At 49.2% G+C, this 22,290-nt stretch overlaps 1 protein-coding gene across 3 annotated transcripts in view; it reads left to right on the top strand.

Annotated features, from left to right (window-relative positions):
* Window positions 1–3,180: 3,180 nt before the first annotated feature.
* Window positions 3,181–22,290, top strand: part of LOC147677749 (nuclear receptor subfamily 2 group F member 5-like) — an 85,310-nt gene continuing 66,200 nt past the window's right edge. Inside the window, exons 1-2 of one of the 3 annotated variants that reach the window (XM_086945386.1) lie at window positions 3,183–3,347; window positions 6,110–7,249. In XM_086945386.1, the coding sequence (XP_086801512.1) occupies window positions 6,886–7,249 (364 nt within the window). In that variant the 5' untranslated portion in view covers window positions 3,183–3,347; window positions 6,110–6,885. Of the gene's footprint in view, window positions 3,348–6,109; window positions 7,250–22,290 lie in introns of all 3 variants that reach the window. The other 2 variants (XM_086945385.1, XM_086945387.1) reach the window with 2 other exon arrangements.

Consider the following 22,290-nt stretch of genomic DNA (forward strand, 5'->3'; position numbering starts at 1 on the left):
AGTTCGGACTTGACTGTTCCCATGGGGCACAGGGTCAGAGCTGATTTGCATATTGCCATTGTCTAACCCAGGGTGGTGTGGAGTGCAAAAAAACGATGGATTTGGGCCCAGATCTTTGGACTGGGGTGAATGTGTGACATTGATCCACATTCTGTCCATCACCTGTTTTGTTTGCAATTGCCGCCATAAGTGCGCTGGGGATGCTCAGACGTGGGTCCCAGGCACTCCACACCACTGGAGTCAAGCTAGCCGGGCTGATGAGAGGTGTTACCTCGAAACCGGTCCGGTCCTCGGATGCTTGATTCCGTTCTGGGAAGGACATGGTTTTTGTAGTTCGGACTGGACTGTTCCCATAGGGCACAGGGTCAGAGCTGATTTGCATATTGCCATTGTCTAACCCAGGGTGGTGTGGAGTGCAAAAAAACGATGGATTTGGGCCCAGATCTTTGGACTGGGGTGAATGTGTGACATTGATCCACATTCTGTCCATCACCTGTTTTGTTTGCAATTGCCGCCATAAGTGCGCTGGGGATGCTCAGACGTGGGTCCCAGGCACTCCACACCACTGGAGTCAAGCTAGCCGGGCTGATGAGAGGTGTTACCTCGAAACCGGTCCTGTCCTCGGATGCTTGATTCTGTTCTGGGAAGGACATGACTTTTGTAGTTCGGACTGGACTGTTCCCATGGGGCACAGGGTCAGAGCTGATTTGCATATTGCCATTGTCTAACCCAGGGTGGTGTGGAGTGCAAAAAAACGATGGATTTGGGCCCAGATCTTTGGACTGGGCTGAATGTGTGACATTGATCCACATTCTGTCCATCACCTGTTTTGTTTGCAATTGCCGCCATAAGTGCGCTGGGGATGCTCAGACGTGGGTCCCAGGCACTCCACACCACTGGAGTCAAGCTAGCCGGGCTGATGAGAGGTGTTACCTCGAAACCGGTCCGGTCCTCGGATGTTTGATTCCGTTCTGGGAAGGACATGGCTTTTGTAGTTCGGACTGGACTGTTCCCATGGGGCACAGGGTCAGAGCTGATTTGCATATTGCCATTGTCTAACCCAGGGTGGTGTGGAGTGCAAAAAAACGATGGATTTGGGCCCAGATCTTTGGACTGGGGTGAATGTGTGACATTGATCCACATTCTGTCCATCACCTGTTTTGTTTGCAATTGCCGCCATAAGTGCGCTGGGGATGCTCTGACGTGGGTCCCAGGCACTCCACACCACTGGAGTCAAGCTAGCCGGGCTGATGAGAGGTGTTACCTCGAAACCGGTCCGGTCCTCGGATGCTTGATTCCGTTCTGGGAAGGACATGGCTTTTGTAGTTCGGACTGGACTGTTCCCATGGGGCACAGGGTCAGAGCTGATTTGCATATTGCCATTGTCTAACCCAGGGTGGTGTGGAGTGCAAACAAAAGATGGATTTGGGCCCAGATCTTTGGACTGGGGTGAATGTGTGACATTGATCCACATTCTGTCCATCACCTGTTTTGTTTGCAATTGCCGCCATAAGTGCGCTGGGGATGCTCAGACGTGGGTCCCAGGCACTCCACACCACTGGAGTCAAGCTAGCCGGGCTGATGAGAGGTGTTACCTCGAAACCGGTCCGGTCCTCGGATGCTTGATTCCGTTCTGGGAAGGACATGGCTTTTGTAGTTCGGACTGGACTGTTCCCATGGGGCACAGGGTCAGAGCTGATTTGCATATTGCCATTGTCTAACCCAGGGTGGTGTGGAGTGCAAAAAAACGATGGATTTGGGCACAGATCTTTGGACTGTGGTGAATGTGTGACATTGATCCACATTCTGTCCATCATCTGTTTTGTTTGCAATTGCACTGTAAGAATGTCAGATGTGTTTGTCTGTCCCAGCATTTACACAAATAACAATTTAAATACCACTTTTTTATTTCCTTTATAGCGCTACTCTTCCCAATGCAGGGAGCCAGAGCGCTTTAAATAACATACACATTGTACATTGACAATAAATCATGTAAGTGTGTAAATCAATGTACAGGAAGTGTTACAGAAGACAGTAAGGGTTACAAGGTGTAGGAGTCACATGTATCTGATGCTGAGGTGCAACTAGAGCCAAATTGGGGGGGGGGGGGCTAATTCTTCCAGCAATAGGCAGAGTGGAGATGAAGGGGTGAAAAAACAACAAAGCCTCGTTAACATGTAAATGGTCTTTTAAAGACCTGTGAAGTACTCGGTGCGGCTGTCATAAGATCAAAAAATCTGTGTGTGCCCGGGAAGCTGTCTCAGCCCTGGTTGACACACACGACCGGGGGGAGGGAGGGGCTGAAGCCCTTTGAGCCCAATGGGTGTTGCGCGTCAGAGCTGATGTCACTTTTTGTGATGTCACTTCTAGTTCAGTCACTTCTTGTAATGCCAACTGCAATGTCATGCAACTTGATGTCTGCCCTGTGATCAGGGCTCGAGTCGGGGTACCACACGGGTGGACGGCGTTCCCCCACTTATTTTACCGGGTGGACGCCATCCCCCCTGCCAAACAGCTGGACTTTACTCTGGCCTCTCTGGGACAAGATCGGAGCTCACAGCACGCCGCTCACGCGCTGACTTCTCAGATGCAGTCGCATCTAAGGAGTGAGCGAGGGGTAGCAATGAGCATGATGGTGCAAGCCACCTTTCGTGACGTCACTTCCTGTTGTGACGTCACTTCCGGTGACAGCGTCCCCCAATTCTTTTTTTAGGACTTGTGCCCTGCCTGTGATGTCACGTGCCATGATGTCACTTGCATACTGCCTAACATGGTTACTCAGCCCTCTTCTTTTCTTACGATATGTGCCCTGATAACGTTTTATATTAGTTATTTAAATTATGATGTCGCTTTAAACTACCACAGCCTTAGACTGTCCCTGTCGTTCACTGGAGCTGACTTCTTTCAGCCTTTTTTCCACGTTCGAATGCGCGCCTTTTCCCGATCAAAGACCTTCAGTGAGCGCAAGCAGGACATTCACGCCTCGCTCACAAAGCGAGCTCCAGTCGCTTTCCCCTGCCTGGGCGGTAATGGATTCGCCCGGCCCCGCCCCCCATTGAAGGAGGCGCGCATTGTAGCAGCGTGCCGGAGCACGTGACTCGGAGAGCGCTGGGCGTGGCCTCGACCCCACGGGGTGAATCTGACATGCAGGGGGCCAGGCTTGCGCAGCCCAAAGTTTCCTTTTAGGAAATGTTTGCGAACTGTCACAATCCAGGGAAGCTCCCGGGAGGACAGGAGCTGCGCTGCACTGCCGGGTCCGCTGCAACCCTCGCCCCCCTGCCAGAGCCTGGGGGCCTTTATGATCTGCATCGCGATTAGCAGCCTCGGGCAGCCGAGCGCAGCGAAAGGTACACGGACCCCATTTATTGCAATTGCTTGGTGGACTTAATCAGCCTAGACGTGTTTTTTTTATTTTATTATTATTATATTGTGAATGCGAGACGGTATCTCGAGTTTAAGCGAACTGGCAGATCTGTTTTATGAAGAGACACTGCATTCAGTAACTGAAATATTATGTGAAATGTATTCTGATTAATAATGCGTCTTTGTGCGCTTCTAACGGAGAGTGGAAGCAAGGGGCTGGAGCCTGCCTTTCTGGCTCGCAAGTATTTATTATTATTATTTTTTTTTTTTATAGCGCGAACTTTACCCGAAGGTGTCAGAGCGCTTTACATTTACATTGGCACCAGTTACAGTACATAAGGACTACGGAGTACCACTCTTTTGAACTTTTAATGTTAGCAGGGGTGGCTTCTACGAGTGTATGTGGAAATCCCTTTCACAGGATCATTGTTTCCAAGTCTTAAAATGTCAGCAGATTCCTGCCAAAGAGAAAGAGTATCTATCTAGCCCTGGGGAATGAATGAAAAAAAAAAATATATATATATATATATATATATATATATATATATATATATATATATATATATATATATATATATATATATATATTTATTATAATATTTTATTTCAAAACAAGACAAACAAATTAATTTTAATTCTGGACCTAGAGGACTGCAAGGGATGTCCGATCTACTCGTAATTGTTGGCGTTGCTGACATAAATGTTATTAATACCGATGTCTGCCATTGCTTCTAAGAATGATAATAATTTTGAGCATAGGAATAGAACCTGCTAGTAAATGAACCTTGTGTACATAATACACCACACGGCACTTGGCTCTTGCTGCCTAAACAAAGTGCCCCTATTGCACCACAAGTTACCGCGGACTGTTATTTTTCATTCTTATAGTTGCCGAAGCGCTTTGAAGCAGTCTCCGACAACGGCAGCGCCTCGTAAGGCAGACAGAACACGAGAAATACATTAAATTACAAAAGAGAGTAAATGAATTAAGTGGCGCACTTTAATGGCAATGGGCTCTCCTCGCAGTATCTTTTGGATAGCGGGAGGGCATTATTATTGTGTCCAAAAGATGGTCGATAATGGAATTTTTAAAAAGCTCTTGTTATTTTTGGTAATTTTACGCTTTTCTTCTGTCTTTGATGCCGAGGACGCCAGGGTTCGGTCACTGTTTCTCAATGTTAAAAAAATAGGTGATTTTAACCGAGACAACTGTCTGTCGGTTGTTGCTTATTTTGGAGGAAAGCACTTTATTTCGGATTTTTCATGCGATTTGCTAAACCTCATGCTGAGTTGCGTGTGAAGCACCCCTATGAACCGCCGTGCAGGGTGATAAACTCGCGGTGTACGGGGACACCTCTTAAATAATGCGTCACAAGTCCCCAACAATGTGCAAACATGTGTCAGCGCACAGCAATCAGACCAGAAACACGATCCCAGCGTGAGATGGGCATTTAGCTGAGCAGTGACTCTAGGGACGGGGATATCCGAGGACAATCCCAGCTTCCCCACTGGATCGTGTGTGATCGTCCATCAGTTTAGTTTAGATCGAACAATTATCTACTAAAGGACCCAGTTTAGCAGATTTGTGTACGTCCGAAATAAGCGCACAGCTGGCGTTCGGCTATCTAAAATCTGCATATTTACATTTATAGGTATTCTAAGCTGATTTTGCGCCTTTGGAAATCGCTTTAGTGTATAATCCAAATTAGGAATTTATTTATTTATATAAGGACCACTTTAATCGGGTTGGCCGTTCTTCAAAGAGACAGAAAGTGTTTAGAAATCTGTATCTGAAGAGAATGATGTCACGCCTGTGCAGTGTGCGCACTAATTCACGGGTGTGCGATTTCGTCGAATTGCAGCGTTTTAATTAAACCTGGGGGAATTCTACTTTTTACCAAGTAGTGAAAGTGTAATTATACATATAGTGACCCCAGCGTGTGTAACGTTTAGGGCTTGTGCTACAGCGGTGTTATGCATATTTCAAAAAGCTTTGAAAGGATTGGCTGAATCAAAACAACCCAATCTGTCCAGAACTTTAAAAAAACACATTTCTTGGATAAGAGTGTCGCCAGAACCACTTGATGGCGTTAGCACAAAGAGCTGTAGTGCTATCTATCTATCTATCTATCTATCTATCTATCTATCTATCTATCTATCTATCTATCTATCTATCTATCTATCTATCTATCTATCTATCTATCTATCGCTCGCTATCTAACTATCTATCTATCTATCTATCTATCTATCTATCTATCTATCTATCTATCTATCTATCTATCTATCTATCTATCGCTATCTAACTATCTATCTATCTATCTATCTATCTATCTATCTATCTATCTATCGCCCTCACTCACTCTATCTATCTATCTATCTATCTATCTATCTATCTATCTATCTATCTATCTATCTATCTATCTATCTGTCCAACACCCATTTTAATACCTAAAACTAACTAAATAAACACTTGTTTTCCCTCCAAAATGCAGCGCAGGCTAGAAATGAAAGTGGGCAGTTATGATGCGCTTTCAGATATTACAAGACATTGGCGTTTAGTTAAGATGCCGTGAAAGGTTCAGCCGAGGGCGTGTGGCCCTCCCCGCTCCATCTCTGGAAGCCCTCCAGCTGGGAGATGCTCTGGGGTGCGCAGGAATTCTCCATGGAGAGGTGGTGCATTGTGGCTGCACGGTCATTCATAAGAAGATGTTAATTGTCTCCTTTTTCTTGTCTTTCTTTCCCACAGACTTAAAAATACAGTATTCCCCCTCACCCTCTTTCTGGGAAGAAATGGATACATGGACACAAATGAACTCGTATCGTGGATTTGTTAAGGTGTCAGATAAGCACAGATAAAAAAACAACAAAAAACAAGGAAAGAGACTTTATATTTGATTTGGTCAAAACACTCTTAAAATTAGGCTTGTTTTTCATCCTATTCAAGAAAGTGTGTAAAACGCGGCATTTACGCAGAATGACAAAGGCGTCTTACAGAGGACACACGGAAAACATATGTACCCAGCCAGGAGATGATGTCACTGGTACAGTTTGTGCTCCAAAGCTCACTTCACTGAAATAAGACATCAGTTGTCCATATTGTGGAGGTCTGATATCAGACCTGGCTGCTTGACCCCTTTGGAAAGACCAACACCTCACAAGCAAGAAAAGAGTGAGTTTGGGAAGCGTAGACATTGCGCACTACAGAACAAAGCCCCTCTGTCCACCACAACACGCAGCTTCTGGACTGATCTTCCCCCATTTATTTTGCTTTACTCTCATTTGAGGCCCCATCATTTGTTGTCAGACAGAGGTGAACTATAAAACGGAACACTTTAGCTCCAGAAGGCCTCAATAAGGAGCCTGATCTCCAGTTTCATCCTGAACGCAGAGACACTTTTACCATTTTGGGGTTTCCCATCTATTGGATGTTCTGGTAGATTTGGAATTCTGTCAAGGTATCTGCCCTTCTTCTGTAGCAGTGGATTTCTTTGGACACCTCTGTAACTTTTTTCCCGTCTTACGATGGCCATGGTGGTGAGCCCCTGGCAGGAGGATCTCGGCCAAGCTGTGGGACCAGTTGCTCTGTGCTCCCAAGATCCTGGCGGGACCCCACACACCTCCTCCGGCCCTCCAAAGAGCCAGGACCCCGGGGACAAAGGGCTTCCCCCCTGCGTGGACTGCATGGTATGCGGGGACAAATCAAGCGGTAAGCATTATGGCCAGTTCACCTGCGAGGGATGCAAGAGCTTCTTCAAGAGGTCGGTGCGACGGAACCTGAGCTACACCTGTCGTGGCAACCGGGACTGCCCCATCGACCAACACCACCGCAACCAGTGCCAGTTCTGCCGGCTCAAGAAGTGCCTGAAGGTGGGCATGAGAAGGGAAGGTGAGTCCGGGGCAGACGGGATGGTGGAGGAGTAGGGGCATGTACCTTTCCGTTTCTCCACCCTTTTGTGTCTAGGGTACTTTTTATATATTGAGAATTTTATTAGGGAGATTCAGGTAGGATGTGTACACACAAGTGAAATATGGGATAGTTGAGGAGAATAAAATAACCATGAAGAAAGAGTGATATGTCAACGTATTGACGTGCGTAAGAAGGAACAAGAAACCCCATTCTGTGGGTCTGAAGACCGGGCACAGGGGCGTTGCACAGGCCTTCGCAGCCCCCGCAGTGCGGCAGGGCCCCAAGCTCCAGTGGGCCCCCTCAGCAAAGCACTATGGCTGCACAACTGGTTGATCCCAGAGGGGGCCCCACCACGTGCCTTGTAGGGAGGACCCCTCAAGTTTCAATACGTTAGTGACCGGGCAGGTTGGTGGGTGGTACCTGGGAAGGTGGAGTACATTTTACTGGACGTCGACCTCGGAAGCCATGGCAGTCCAGAGATAGTTTCCAAAAAAGCCTCGCCAGGGGTCTGATTTTTCTTACAAAAAAATATTAGTTCCTCACAAATTGTTAGTAGATTGGGCTTCTTCAGAGTGGCTTACCGAAGCTGGCAACCAAGAAGGGGATGTGGCCTAGTGGCTGTGCGCCTGACTAGGGAACCAGGAATCCAGGTTCAAATCCCAGCGTTGTCTCAAAACCCTGTGATTCCTGGTAAGTTACTCAGTCTTCATGTTCCTAAAAATATGTAAAGGATCCTGGTTCTGTCGGAAGGCGCTGTAATGGCGGGTTTGTGCTTGTGCGGTTACAAAATAATACTACAAAACAATTTGAGCCAGTTCCTCATTCACCCAAACAGCTGAGCGAGCCCTTCGTGCAGTCCTGCTGGTCAAGTGACCTACTTCAAGTAGTTTACTGGTGCATGTTACAGGGATCAGATGTTGACTCTGCATTGGTGCAAGAAAGCTTTATATTTTCCTTGTTAGGAGGCCCTTTGGGTGTTGAGTGGAGTCTATATCTGGTACATAACATTGTTTAATATATTTGATATTGTTGCATGAAGATCATTGCCTCTGTGCGGTGTTCCTGCACACACCCCGTGAGATGAGGCTTCTGGAGAGTGTCTTGAGATTTCTTTGGAAATCACTCTACGGAATATAATAGGAGGCTGGTTGGCACCAAGGGCACCTTCAGGGGTCGCTATCACCTTTATATACAGGATTTCATATTATCACGTTCAGGCATGGGAACAAACCTGCCTCAGCACATGCCCTGATTGTTGAACATCCACGGAAGGCTTTCCCCCTTGGACTACTGCACAGGCGTTTAGGCCCACCACACCCACAGGCGTCTGGTGCAGTGGCACCTGAGCCCTAGGGTGCGAGGGGCCCTGTGAAACCAAATTGTGATTGTATCTTACTACCTAACTGGAACTACGGGCCGATTTTCCGTGCTTGCACCAGAGCCCATGGCAGCCTTGCCACACCACAAACACCCCCTACCGTTCACACCTGTTGACTTCCAGTGCTTATCCGGGGTGTCTCAGCCCCCTACCGTTCATACCTTTTGACTTCCGGTGCCTATCCGGGATGTCTCAGACCCTACCTTTCACACCTTTTGACTTCCAGTACCCATCCGGGGTGTATCAGCCCTTACCTTTCACACCTTTTGACTTCCGGCGCCTATCTGGGGTGTCTCAGCCCCATACCTTTCACACTTTGACTTCCGGTGCCTCTCCTGGGTGTCTCAGCCACCTGCCTTTCACACCTTTTGATTTCCAGTGCCTATCCTGAGTGTCTCAGCCCACTACATTTCAAACCTTTTGACTTCCAGTGCCTATCCTGGGTGTCTCAGCCCATACTGTTCACAACTTTTGACTTCCACTGTGTATCCTGGGTGTCTCAGCCCCTACCTTTTACACCTTTGACTTCCGGTGCCTATCCTGGGTGTCGCAGCCCCTACCTTTCACACCTTTGACTTCCAGTGCCTATCCTGCGTGTCTCAGCCGCCTGCCTTTCACACCTTTTGCCTTCCAGTGCCTATCCGGGGTGTCTAAGCCCCCTGACTTTCACACCTTTTGCCTTCCAGTGCCTATCTGGGGTGTCTAAGCCCCCTGACTTTCACACCTTTTGCCTTCCAGTGCCTATCTGGGGTGTCTAAGCCCCCTGACTTTCACACCTTTTGCCTTCCAGTGCCTATCTGGGGTGTCTTAGCCCCCTACCGTTCACATCTTTTGACTTACAGTGCCTACATAGGGTGTCTCTGACCCTATCTTTCACACCGTTACCTACAGTGCCTACCCGGGGTGTCTCGGTCCCTCTCTTTCACTCCTCTGCCCTTGCGGTCCCTAGCCCAGGTGTGTCGGCCTCTCTCTCCCCTCGGGTCAGCCGTGCTTCCCTGCCCCGCTGCCCGTCACTGAAGCGTCTCTCCCGGTTCTTCATCCGTCAAGCCCCTCCCCCGTTCGTTCAGCTCTCCCTGCAATGCATGTCAGTGCTGCCCCCCGCCTGCCAGTCTCTCCTGTGCACACCTCACTCTCTGGGGCCTGTCACCGCGATCAGACATCCTCCTGTCAGCTTCTTGTTTGAGCATCTCCCCCTCTCTCGGCCTCTCGTCGTTGCATTGCATCTCTCTCCCTGCGCGCCAACCTATTACCTAGCATTTCTCGCCTATCGCCCCCTGCTGGACATCCCCGGCTCTGCACTTCGCACTCCCTCGGCCTGACACGGCACGCCTCGGTGTGCCCCTCTCCTCCTCGCGACATAGAAGATATCTCGTCACCTCTCCTTGTCTTCTGCTTTCTCACACCCTCTTTACTAGTTGGTAAAGCCAGCCATCCATAACTTGTTGGCACGTCACAGCTTGTTGTGTGGTGCTTACAACACCCAGGGCTCGCGGCAGCTTGTGCGCGGGTGTGAACTTAAACAACTCCACGTGTTATCTTGGCGCTACTCAGCGTGCGAGGCGCTACCCGCCTGGTTTGGAAAATGTACCTTGGGGTACACTCCTATCTCGGCTGCGGGGCTGCCACTCAGCCCACCGAGCTGTCTTAAGCGGCTACCTCTCTGAGCGGCCTGTTTTCGGGGGGCGTCTGCACCCCACAGGTGAGATCCCCGCCGGTTTCATCCATTCACCATTATTAACACGCCCTTGCCATTCTACTGTACTTAGACCCACGTGGGCGCGTGCCTCATGCCCAGGGTGCAATCCTGCGGTCTAAGATCGCTCCTCCCGGGGTGGCTGTCCTCCGGGCCTCCTTCTGCCCGTGTCGGTTTTACTCTTTCTTAGGATCCCTTAAACTTTAAGGGACCCCTCCTCCTTTTTTGATCATTTGGTTTCCCCTTCGTCACCCCCTGTTGCTTCAGTATCTTTACGCATTGATTTATCATTATATAACAATCTTTCGGTATTTCTTGCCCGACATGGCAGGGGCGTCTTCGGTCCTGGCCCCAGAAATGTGTTGCATTGTTTTCTTTGCGACTCCCCGGAGCTCTGATCCCTTCTTCTTCTCCATGTAACAAAATTGTGTGACCCTGTGCACGTCCGTTTGTAGTCAGTTGCTCTGGATGCTTTCCCTTTAAAGAATGCAAATAACCAAGAAATGAGCTAACCTTCTGCACTGTGTCTATAACCAGACATTTAACTATGGAATCATGTATCAGTTCCACGCCCAAAATAACGGAGAACCTGGAAAAAGTGTAGCTGAAAATGGATCGTGAAAAACCATGTCGGTTTCAAACACCTGCCTCCTACCGGATCTCACCCTTTCATCCCCTGACTCCTCTCGGATCTCAACCTTTCATCTCCTGACTCCTGCCGCATCTCATCCTTTCATCCACTGACTCCTGCGGGATCTCATCCTTTCATCCCCTGACTCGTGTCGGATCTCATCCTTTCATCCCCCGACTCCTGCCAGATCTCTTCCTTTCATCCCGACTCCTGCGGGATCTCATCCTTTCATCTGCCGACTCCTGCCGGATCTCATCCTTTCATCTCCTGACTCCTGTCGGGTCTCATACTTTCATCCCCTGCCTTCTGCCAGATCTCTTCCTTTCAGCCCCTGACTCCTGCCGGATCTCATCCTTTCATCGCCTGAATGGTGAATCCTGACGGATCTCATCCTTTCATCCGCTGACTCCTGCGGGATCTCATCCTTTCACCCCCTGACTCCTGTCGGATCTCATCCTTTCATCCCCCGACTCCTGCCAGATCTCTTCCTTTCATCCCGACTCCTGCGGGATCTCAACCTTTCATCCGCCGACTCCTGACGGGTCTCATACTTTCATCCCCTGCCTTCTGCCAGATCTCTTCCTTTCAGCCCCTGACTCCTGCCGGATCTCATCCTTTCATCCCCTGACTCGTGTAGGATCTCATCCTTTCATCTCCGACTCCTGCCAGATCTCTTCCTTTCATCCTGACTCATGCGGGATCTCATCCTTTCATCCGCCGACTCCTGCCGGATCTCATCCTTTCATCTCCTGACTCCTGTCGGGTCTCATACTTTCATCCCCTGCCTTCTGCCAGATCTCTTCCTTTCAGCCCCTGACTCCTGCCGGATCTCATCCTTTCATCCCCTGAATGATGAATCCTGACGGATCTCATCCTTTCATTCGCTGACTCCTGCGGGATCTCATCCTTTCATCCCCTGACTCCTGTCGGGTCTCATCCTTTCATCCCCCGACTCCTGCCAGATCTCTTCCTTTCATCCGCCGACTCCTGCCGGATCTCATCCTTTCATCCCCTGACTCCTGTCGGGTCTCATACTTTCATCCCCTGCCTTCTGCCAGATCTCTTCCTTTCAGCCCCTGACTCCTGCCGGATCTCATCCTTTCATCCCCTGAATGATGAATCCTGACGGATCTCATCCTTTCATCCGCTGACTCCTGCGGGATCTCATCCTTTCATCCCCTGACTCCTGTCGGATCTCATCCTTTCATCCCCCGACTCCTGCCAGATCTCTTCCTTTCATCCGCCGACTCCTGCCGGATCTCATCATTTCATCCCCTGAATGATGAATCCTGACGGATCTCATCCTTTCATCCGCTGACTCCTGCGGGATCTCATCCTTTCATCCCCTGACTCCTGCGGGATCTCATCCTTTCACCCCCCGACTCCTGCCAGATCTCTTCCTTTCACCCCCTGACTCCTGCTGGATCTCATCCTTTCATCCCCTGAATGATGAATCCTGCCGGATCTCATCTTTTCATCCGCTGATTCCTGCAGGATTTCATCCTTTCATCCCCTGACTCTTGTCGGATCTCATCCTTTCATCCCCGACTCCTGCCAGATGACTTCCACTTATCCCCCGACTCCTGCGGGATCTCATCCTTTCATCCCCTGCCTTCTGCCAGATCTCTTCCTTTCACCCCCTGACTCCTGCCGGATCTCATCCTTTCATCCCCGAATGAGGAATCCTGCCGGATCTCATCCTTTCATCCGCTGACTCCTGTGGGATCTCATCCTTTCATCCCCTGAGATCTCATCTTTTCATCCCCCGAGATCTCATCCTTTCATCCCGTCTTCCTTTATGTTGAATCAAACACACGCTACACATATAGATGCCCCTTTCGGGTCATAAACTGCCTTGGTTCCCGCCAACCGAATCACTTTCACACTCAGCGCAGGCAGCTAAGAGGGAGAAAGCGGAACACCCGCGGTGTTAGCAAAGAGATACGCACAGAAACGGAGACAGCTAGAGAAATGTCGTAAACCCAGCTTTCTCCCTTATACGTATGCGTGATGGTGACTAACCCTGTCAGAGTCAATGTAATATTTGTTTGTGCATAGTGCCCAGTATGATCCAGTTGGTCTATGTAGGCGCTTTTCGCATGAATAACCAAAGCACGAAAAAGACTCTTCCCCCTCTCAGAATAACATAAATTCTAACAAACACATCTCAACCGAGACGCAGGCTCAAACCCCGAAAGTGCGAGTAAAGTTAGTATCTCATCCTGAAACTGATTTGAAGAACAGCATAATCGTTTTCCCAGGATGTGTAATGCATTTCCTTAAACTAAGTATTTAAAAAAAGGCGCTAAATCCATAATATGCAGTTTGAAATGCAGTTTTCACTTCCAAGCGGAAAATGCGCGGGACAAAAAGATGCTTTCTGATGCCTACGGTGAAATGGCCGACCATTAAATACGTGATAAACCTGCATCTCCCAGACCTGACTTCACATCTTTCGGGCACCGGGCTTCTTCCGGAGTCTCCTCCGTTCATAATTCAAAATCCTGAAGGAGATGGTGTGTTTTATTCTGAATTACGGACTAAAACGTCTCGTGACAGTGTGTGTGTGTGTGTATATATATATATATATATATATATATATATATATATATATATATATATATATATATATATATATATATATATATATATATATATATATATATATATATATATACCAGTATCTCGGTTAATAGCTCTAAACAGGTGCAAGTGTTTTACACGGGTATCTTTGGGATCACGGCAAGTTGGGACCCTCCGGTTGTAATTGTATTGTAATTGCATTCATATCAGCGCTTACTGCCCCTGACGAGGCGTCGACGCGCTTTTGCGGCGCTTCGCTGCGTCCCGCGCCCTTGCCCCGGAAGTAAAAGCCCTTACGGTTCACCATGGTGCGTGACCTCCAGCAGTATAAAGTAAACAAACCCACTGGTGCAAATGAGAATCTTACTCCGGACTCGCTGGTGGCCTCGAATGTATTCTAACTCGGCCACTGCCCGCTCCTTTTAAAAGAGAAACCGCTGTTTATATGGCCAGGATCACACTGTTCAGTGAAGTTTTGTAGCTGGGACGAGGATGACATACTATAACAGTGCAGAATTGCAAAGCGAGGCCACTCCTTCTCAAGGGGTGTGCGATACAATAAAATAACTCACCCCCCAACACTGGTAGTAAAACAGTGGTGCAATCTGATTGGGTAGCAGTTTGTCTGAAGCCTGTTTTGTTACAGTTGAAGGGCAAGTGTTGGTGCGTCAACATTTGCTTAAAAAATAAAAACGACGGAAGTAAAATAGTTTACCGTGTGTCGGTAGCACAAACGGGTTTTGTCGTGAACTTGTGCAGCGGTGCAAATCTCACGGTTGTGTGTCGTGAACATGTGCAATGGTGCATATCTTGGAAGGGGGCAAGTCTTGTTTGTTGTAAGAAGGGCTGCGAACGGGAACGGTAAAATGCCTTTCTCGTTGAAAAATCCAAGGAGACGTGTAAATGTAATAACGGCACTTTGAAACATTACACACTTAACAGGCTTATCATTTGTAGCCACTGTCATTTTAAGTGTGTAGTGTTTTTTTCAAGTGATTGTACGTCCCTGGGGATAATGGCCCCTCTGACTGCTGTTGGGCCAGTAAAACATAGCATTGTCAGGGTTCAATCGGCCGTTTATAGCACTGGGCCCCGGCGCAGCTGCACCCGCTGCACCTGTGGTAGCTACGCCCCTAGGAAGTTGGTGCAGCCAAGGCGCTGCTGGGTTCGCATGAATGTCTCCGTATTTATTAAGCGCCTTGACTCGTTAATTCGCACCCTGGTCACTGCGGGCCTGAGCGTCGACAAGCGCCTTGACTCCGGGGTTCATGCCACTATCGTGCTCGTGGGGCAGGTGCATCTCTTTACACCTCGGATGAGAGTCAGCAGCAGCACGGCGCCTCGTGCGGGGGCTTCGCGCCGCTTTTAAGGCGGCGTTGATTAGTGGCGGAGGCTCAGAAGTGAGTGACCCGCACATATAGAGAGACAGCCCTTGCTTGGTGCATTTCGAACATGTCTCTTCCTTCCTATATCCCCCAGGGCCCCGCTCTCAGTCACCTCGCATGTCCGTCGGGGATACTCTCATTAAATGCACCCTCCCCCCCCCCCCCTCATTCCTATCCGTATGATTCACCTCATCGCCTTCCTCTCCATCCACCCATCAGACATCTGCCAGCCACCCACTCACCGCCGTATCCGTCCACCTACCCAGATCCACTGATCCCCGTCCCCTCACTCTCTGCGTCCTCCCACCACCACGCTTCCTCTCTCTCTCTCTCCTTTCCTGTGCAGACTGTCTCTCTCTCGCACTCTCTCCTTTCCTATGCAGGCTGTCTCTCTATCTCTCCCACTCTCTACTTTCCTATGCAGGCTGTCTCTCTCTCTCCCACTTTCTCCTTTCCTATGCAGGCTGTCTCTCTCTCTCTCCCACTTTCCCCTTTCCTATGCAGGCTGTCTCTCTCTCTCCCATTCTCTCCTTTCCTATGCAGGCTGTATTTCTCTCGCACTCTCTCCTTTCCTATGCAGGCTGTCTCTCTCTCTCTCTCCCACTCTCTACTTTCCTATGCAGGCTGTCTCTCTCTCTCTCCCACTTTCTCCTTTCCTATGCAGGCTGTCTCTCTCTCTCTCTCCCACTTTCCCCTTTCCTATGCAGGCTGTCTCTCTCTCTCTCTCTCCCATTCTCTCCTTTCCTAGGCAGGCTGTCTTTCTCTCGCACTCTCTCCTTTCCTATGCAGGCTGTCTCTCTCTCTCTCCCACTATCTTCTTTGCTATGCAGGCTGTCTCTCTCTCGCACTCTCTCCTTTCCTATGCAGACTGTCTATCTCTCTCTCCCACTTTCTCCTTTCCTATGCAGGCTGTCTCTCTCTCTCTCGCACTCTCTCCTTTCCTATGCAGGCTGTCTCTCTCTCTCTCTCTCTCTCTCTCTCTCTCTCTCTCTCTCTCTCTCTCTCTCGAGCGCTCAGTTTCTTTCTCCCCGTCTCGCTGGGGCTGGAGCGCATGCCTCTCTTTTGTGCATTCATGGTAAGATTCAGAAACCCCCATTAATGCAACATGCATAAGACCCTCCCCAGTTTTGAGGGGCTCAGACACCTGGCCTCGTGCTCGGGACTCTGGCTGTCCGCAGTCCCGGCCTGCCGATCACGGGAGCCGAGGTGACAGTACTATACAGGCAGGGATGGTGCCCTGGTTTAGTAGTAGAGTCCAGGGCTAATTGTGGTGCAGGGAATCCCGCTCACCCTTGTGCCACTGCGCCTGCTGCTAGGCCCTGAGCTGACTGCAGTGTGGGGTGATGAATCGTGTCATAGGTGGGTGGAGGGGAGGGCATCTCAATCTCGTCTCCAGCAGGTACCCCCCCCCCGCCCCCCACCCCCCAGACTCCTCGAAAAGGGACCAGCAGCCACTGCTCTCGGTATCCTAAAGCCCCACGACCACTGAGGGGCGGGTATTCCACAGACCTCTGCGCTAGAGAGGAAACACCCCTACACCCCTGGATCACGGGCCAGATGTGCGGGCTTAAGTTAAGACCCGTTCCAGCCCTCACCAGGATGGAAGGGTTCGCTAATCCGCTGTCGCTCAGAGCCTGTTCCCCCCCCCCCCCCCCCAGTTCAGACCTTTCACCCCCATCAACCGCGGGCCTATTGTGGTGCGCAGGAATGTGTTCTGCCGCGTGAACACCAAGTCCACGCTGTCTCTAGGAATAGATGCTACCTGAAATGTTCATCAAAAGAAGGATGAAAGGTTGAGTCAACCCTGCGGCAGGTCGAACTCGTGACCCGCGCGGACGATCCTCAGACCGCTGCACCGCGTGCTCAACCCTCTGAGCTCCCCCCAACCTCAAGGTGACGCAATCCTTCTCGCTACCCCGCGAGCTGGGACATACATTGTATGCCTAGGCTCTATGCAATGCCCCTTTCAGCAGTGAAACGTGTGGGTGCGATTTTCACGCCTCTTTCTATACGTTACACTTCGGTACATTATTATTCGGCTGTTCTTCCAGCTTCACACCGACCAGTCCGAAATAAAGACGTCACACCGACCATCCGCAACTGGGCGAAACACGACGTCCCTGCTGAAAACCTTTGAGAGATGTCAGTCTTTGGAAAGTTCCCACAATCCTCTGTTTCAGATGCAAATATTACACTAAGCCAACGTGCAGTCGTGCCCTGCAGGTGTTATTGAGAACATGCTGATTTATTAGGAAAACACAACACTGTTTTGCGCTTGCGCGCCTTTTATTTTGTTGCAAGAACGTGGGCCATGTTTATAGCTGGGCGGAGGGCAGACCTCTGCTAAAAAGCGTTACAAATAGGGGGGTTGAACCCATGCAGTCACGGGGACCTGGGCGCTATACGGTACATATGTAAGGGGGTCCCCGCAAGGAAGGTGTATTGTGAACTACCTACACTAGAATTATTTAGAAATACAATTAAGCGAAAAATTGTGACAGGTGTTGTAATTTATTAAACAACACTACGTAATTGCCAGTGGCAGTATACAATCACATAAAATTTCAAGCCCCAAGGGGGGAGAAAGGAAGGGAGGGGGGGTGGTGCTCAGGGAAGTGTCAGATCAAAGAAAAATAACACAGTTTCAAAAAGGAGTAAATGTATTACAAAGTCGCAAACGTTGTAAAAACAATTATAATACAAAAACCCAAATACAAGGCAACATTTGAAACATATTCAATAGATGACATTCAACGGTCACATCAGAATTTTAGAAATATCGGGGGGGGTGCCGGAAATCCAACGAAATAAACAACCGTCTTTTGCAGACGCTGCGGAGTTTCGCGGTGTGACCAACGTAGACGGCTGTGCCCGCTCGTTTATCTGACTAAAACTTACGCAGGCGGACGTATTCAGTTCCGCTTCGCGCCAGACCCGTGGACCCCTCACTCCACGTTGCAGACGCTGCGGAGTTTGCTGTATGACCAACGTAGATGGCTGTGTCCGCTCATTTATCTGACTAAAACTCACAAAGGCGGACGTATTGTGTTCCCGCTTCGTGCCAGACCCGTGGATCCCTTGATGGTTCGGCCGGCACTATATTTGATGTAACCAATTCCCTTTCTCATCGATCTGGAGCCCGGGTTGGCCTGCACTGAAATTGATCCCTGACGATCATTTTTTCTATTCTCATATCAGTCGTCTCTACCACTGTGGAGTTTGAGGTTTCCACCTAACAAGATTGACCACGACTTCCTGCGTGGCGATTTTCCCTCCCATGTACAGAGCCCTGCCGGGCCGTACTCCATGAATTGCCCCATCACCCCCTCACCCCTTGTAGACGTCCTGATGAAGACCCAGCGAAAGGACTTTAAATAGCCTGTAGATAGGGGTCGAAACGTCAACGGTTGTTTATTTCGTTGGATTTCCGGCACACCCCCGATGTTTCTAAAATTCAGATGTGACCGTTGAATGTCATCTATTGAATATGTTTCAAATGTTGCCTTGTATTTGGGCTTTTGTATTATAATTGTTTTTACAACGTTTGCGACTTTGTAATACATTTACTCCTTTTTGAAACTGTGTTATTTTTCTTTGATCTGACACTTCCCTGAGCACCCCCCCCCCCATCCCTTCCTTTCTCCCCCCTTGGGGCTTGAAATTTTATGTGATTGTATACTGCCACTGGCAATTACGTAGTGTTGTTTAATAAATTACAACACCTGTCACAATTTTTCGCTTAATTGTATTTCTAAATAATTCTAGTGTATGTAGTTCACAATACACCTTCCTTGCGGGGACCCCCTTACATATGCTCTGCTAAAAAGCGGCATATGTCCCATCCAACTTTTCACCAGAGCACTTGTGTCAGTCAGTGGTACCTAAACACTGCGGAGGAGGCGTCCGCCACGTTTAGGCGGATAATCCGCAGTCCTCACTCTAAATAAAACCAAATTATACACTTCATAAATCTCAATTTACAGAGGTAAATTTCTTCCAACATCTCGACACAAACCCACACCTGAAATTTGTTCCTATTGTAACAACATTCCAATAGACCTGCATTAGGAGTAAGTACATTTGGCAATATTAACTCGAGCCCTGTATATTTCTTTTAATTTTATTTTTTTGTTGAGGGACGAGGTGAGGTTGGTAAGTGTGTGTGTTTGATAAGATTTGGCGGAGACCATCGTTTTTTTTTTGTTGACCTTCCATTTATGGTCAGGATTTTGTCAGCCCATGTTTTAGAATTTGACGCGGGACGGTGCTATGGCTTTCGTGGGCAGGGCCGGCCTTAGGCATGTGCAAGCTGTGCACCTGCACAGGGCCACCAAACTCCAGGGGCCACCAGGCCAATATATATCCATAATATAATAATCCTCTGAGGATGGATACATATTTGCGTAGCGACCCCTGGCAGGGATATGGCAGCCTCCGGCTCAGTTACATTTCCAAACACTCTGACCCCCCCTCTTCACTGGCCTCTGCACCTTCCTGAGCTCCGGGGGAGGGGGCTCCGCCCCGCCCGGACCCCCTCTTCCGGGGCCCCCTACCTACGCTTTCTGCCCAGGGCCGCCATGAGCGTAGAGCCGCCCCTGTCGTGGGCATTGTTCTAACTAGAAGGGCCAGTGCAACCCTTAATCTATGTAGGCCCGAATGTCTGAAAACCTTTGCATTTCAGTGTATGTTTATAATATGCTGTCAGATGAAGCAGTCCCTTTTGCAAAATGCAGCCACCGCAGGAAAGCGGGATTGTAGTGACGTTTACAGGAGGTCTGGAACAAACTTCACCTGGAAGAAACAAAATCTGGCATGGATTTGTGTGAACCAAGTAAAAGGAACAAAGTCTTCCCCGTCGCAATAGAATATTTTCCAAGTGACATTTGTGTACCGGTGCACTGGTGGCAATATAGAGCCTTTATGCCCCCATCGGTACATACCATACAACAAACAGTCCACGGGTCGAATCCATTGGGCCGGCGCTGCCTTTCACACTGTCAAGTTAGATCAGCTGTGCTGGGTAATACTAGTCCTGTTACAAACATCGAATGTGCAAAAAGTGTAGTAACAAATACTAAATACATGCACAAAATGTTATTGTTTTCTCCTCTTGCATGGGATTGGTTCTCATTTTATCAACCGACGCAGCCTTTTATCCTCCCGGGAGTGATTAGTTTAGTTTGGTAATACTGTGACTGCTGTTATGGACAGCGAAAAGAGAAAATGTGCTGTTACAACACACTAGACAAAAGCACACATTGATGTTGTGTTATCTTTTGACATAGGGTTGGCACTTATTTTATGAACCGCTTCAGGGTGAAAGGCAAAGTGAACTCTGCTGTGAGGGTTGCACTATTTCCAGAAGGATGTATGTATGATGGGTCCTAATTCAAGGATTCCTTTGACCTTGCTTTCTGTTTCCCCTGCATTGGTTATCTTCAGTTTTTCCTGACCCTCTCTTCTCTCTCCCTCTTCACACATCATCCTCTCTTCTGTGCCCTAAGTTGTTACACCCATTTATATGTTTATCACCCACTAACTACCCAGAATTTCTGCCCACCTTTTCTTAATGCGAGATGTACCTGGGTGTTTTGTTACCCTGAAAAATTGCTAACGTTATTTTTGCCCCCTTTTAACTTAACACCTTAGCCGCGGCCGTTATTTCGCGGCTGTGCAGCGGTTCCGTGGAGTGGGTGGGGCCGCGTCGGCTTTTGGACGTTCGCAGCACCAGCGAGGTAGTGCTCGCAACGGCCGAGGCCAACGGCAGCAGAGAAGGGGTTAATGTGAGATGGACTCGCTTGTTTTTGTTTACCCTGAATATTGCTTTTCTTGATTGCTTCTGTTCATGTAAAGCGCTCTGATACCCCCGGGTTAAATAAATAAATAAAAAATAAACTTGGGAACAGAGAGGCAGCCTCCTGGCCCACTGGGCATGGCTTGCGATGGTACCACTCTGATCCAGTGCTGGGGTGTGGTAACGTGTGAGTGGGTGGGTGTGGTGTGGAGGGTGAGATGCTGATCAGAGCACTGTCTTCATCAGAACCCTGAGCAGATGCTCCGCCAGACAAAAGGTGGCCTTGTCCAACGCTGCGCCCTTTTGATCCCCTTCAGGAGGACTTTGGGGTGAACAGGTTTCTTTTTACAAATGGTGTTGATTATTCATTTTACAGAACAATTTTCGCAGGGCGTTGAAGAAAACCCATAGGGGTCTCAAACCTCTCTGAATTATTTTAATAGTTCTCTGCAGCAGAAACATGTGCCTGTGACCATCAGAACATGGCGTGTCCCCCTATGGGGCTCCAGTCAGGACTGAGGAGCTCAGCCTAGCCAGCAGTGAATCATCCTCCTGCCCTACATCACAGGAGCGGTTCCCTGCCCTCCGGCCCTTCCACTCTTGGGAGCAACATCTTTATGTTTTTTTTATAGAGTTTTACATAGCGCAAATTAGACCCGAAGATATCAGAGCACTTTACATGAGCACCAGCTATGTTACAGAGGGACACATTCATTTTTGTTAGGCACAGGGAGATTAAGTGATTTACCCAGAATCACAGGATGTTGAGCGTCGTTGCCGACTCGAACACGGTTCCCCAGCTTCGAGGTCGACCACTGTAGCAGTAAGGCTACAAATCCTCTCCCCTTCATTCTGACTAACCTTCCCTGAAAGCGCCCTCCTGCCCTCTTTTCCATCCAGCTCCGGCCCAGGGTGCATCCACCTACCCTCCACCCCATCCAGCCCAGAGCAGCATCCAGCATCTGATCAACCTGCCCTGAAAGTGCCCTCCTGCCCTGCGGTCCATCCAGTACAGAGAGAAGTTTCTTGGTCACCACTCCGTTTGGCCTTGAGAAAAACCCTAGGCAATACTGCTCTGAAGTCTGTGAGAGCTGCCTACCTCCCCAGGATGGTAGTCCTGCAATCCACATCTTCCTCAAGCCCATCCACTCCTAAAACCAACCTCAGCCTACCCAGACTTAAGAGCAGTAGCATCCTTCCATGCAGTCCACCCGCCAGTGACGTAGCCAGCATGTCACGGGCCTTAGTGCTAGGTGACTGGGCCACGCTAGCTGCTGTTTGAACTGTGAAAAAGAGCAACAGTCGGGGCTCAGTGGACCCCGGTTCACTGCACCTGTGAAAGCTGCGCCCTACACCCTGCCCGACCCTCAGCCAATCCAGCTATGAAGGCAGCCTCCTGGTATCTAGCCCATCCTGCCATACGAGCAGCCAGCCTCCTCCTGCCACAGATCCTCTCCCGCTCTGAGTACCCCCACCCAGGCCAGAGAGAAGCCTCCCACCACGGACCCTCTCTCGGTCTGAGAGCACCCCCACCTAGGCCAGTGAGAAGCCTCCTG

Source organism: Lissotriton vulgaris, chromosome 12, assembly GCF_964263255.1.
Source record: "Lissotriton vulgaris chromosome 12, aLisVul1.2, whole genome shotgun sequence".
NCBI classification, from domain to species: Eukaryota; Metazoa; Chordata; class Amphibia; order Caudata; family Salamandridae; genus Lissotriton; species Lissotriton vulgaris.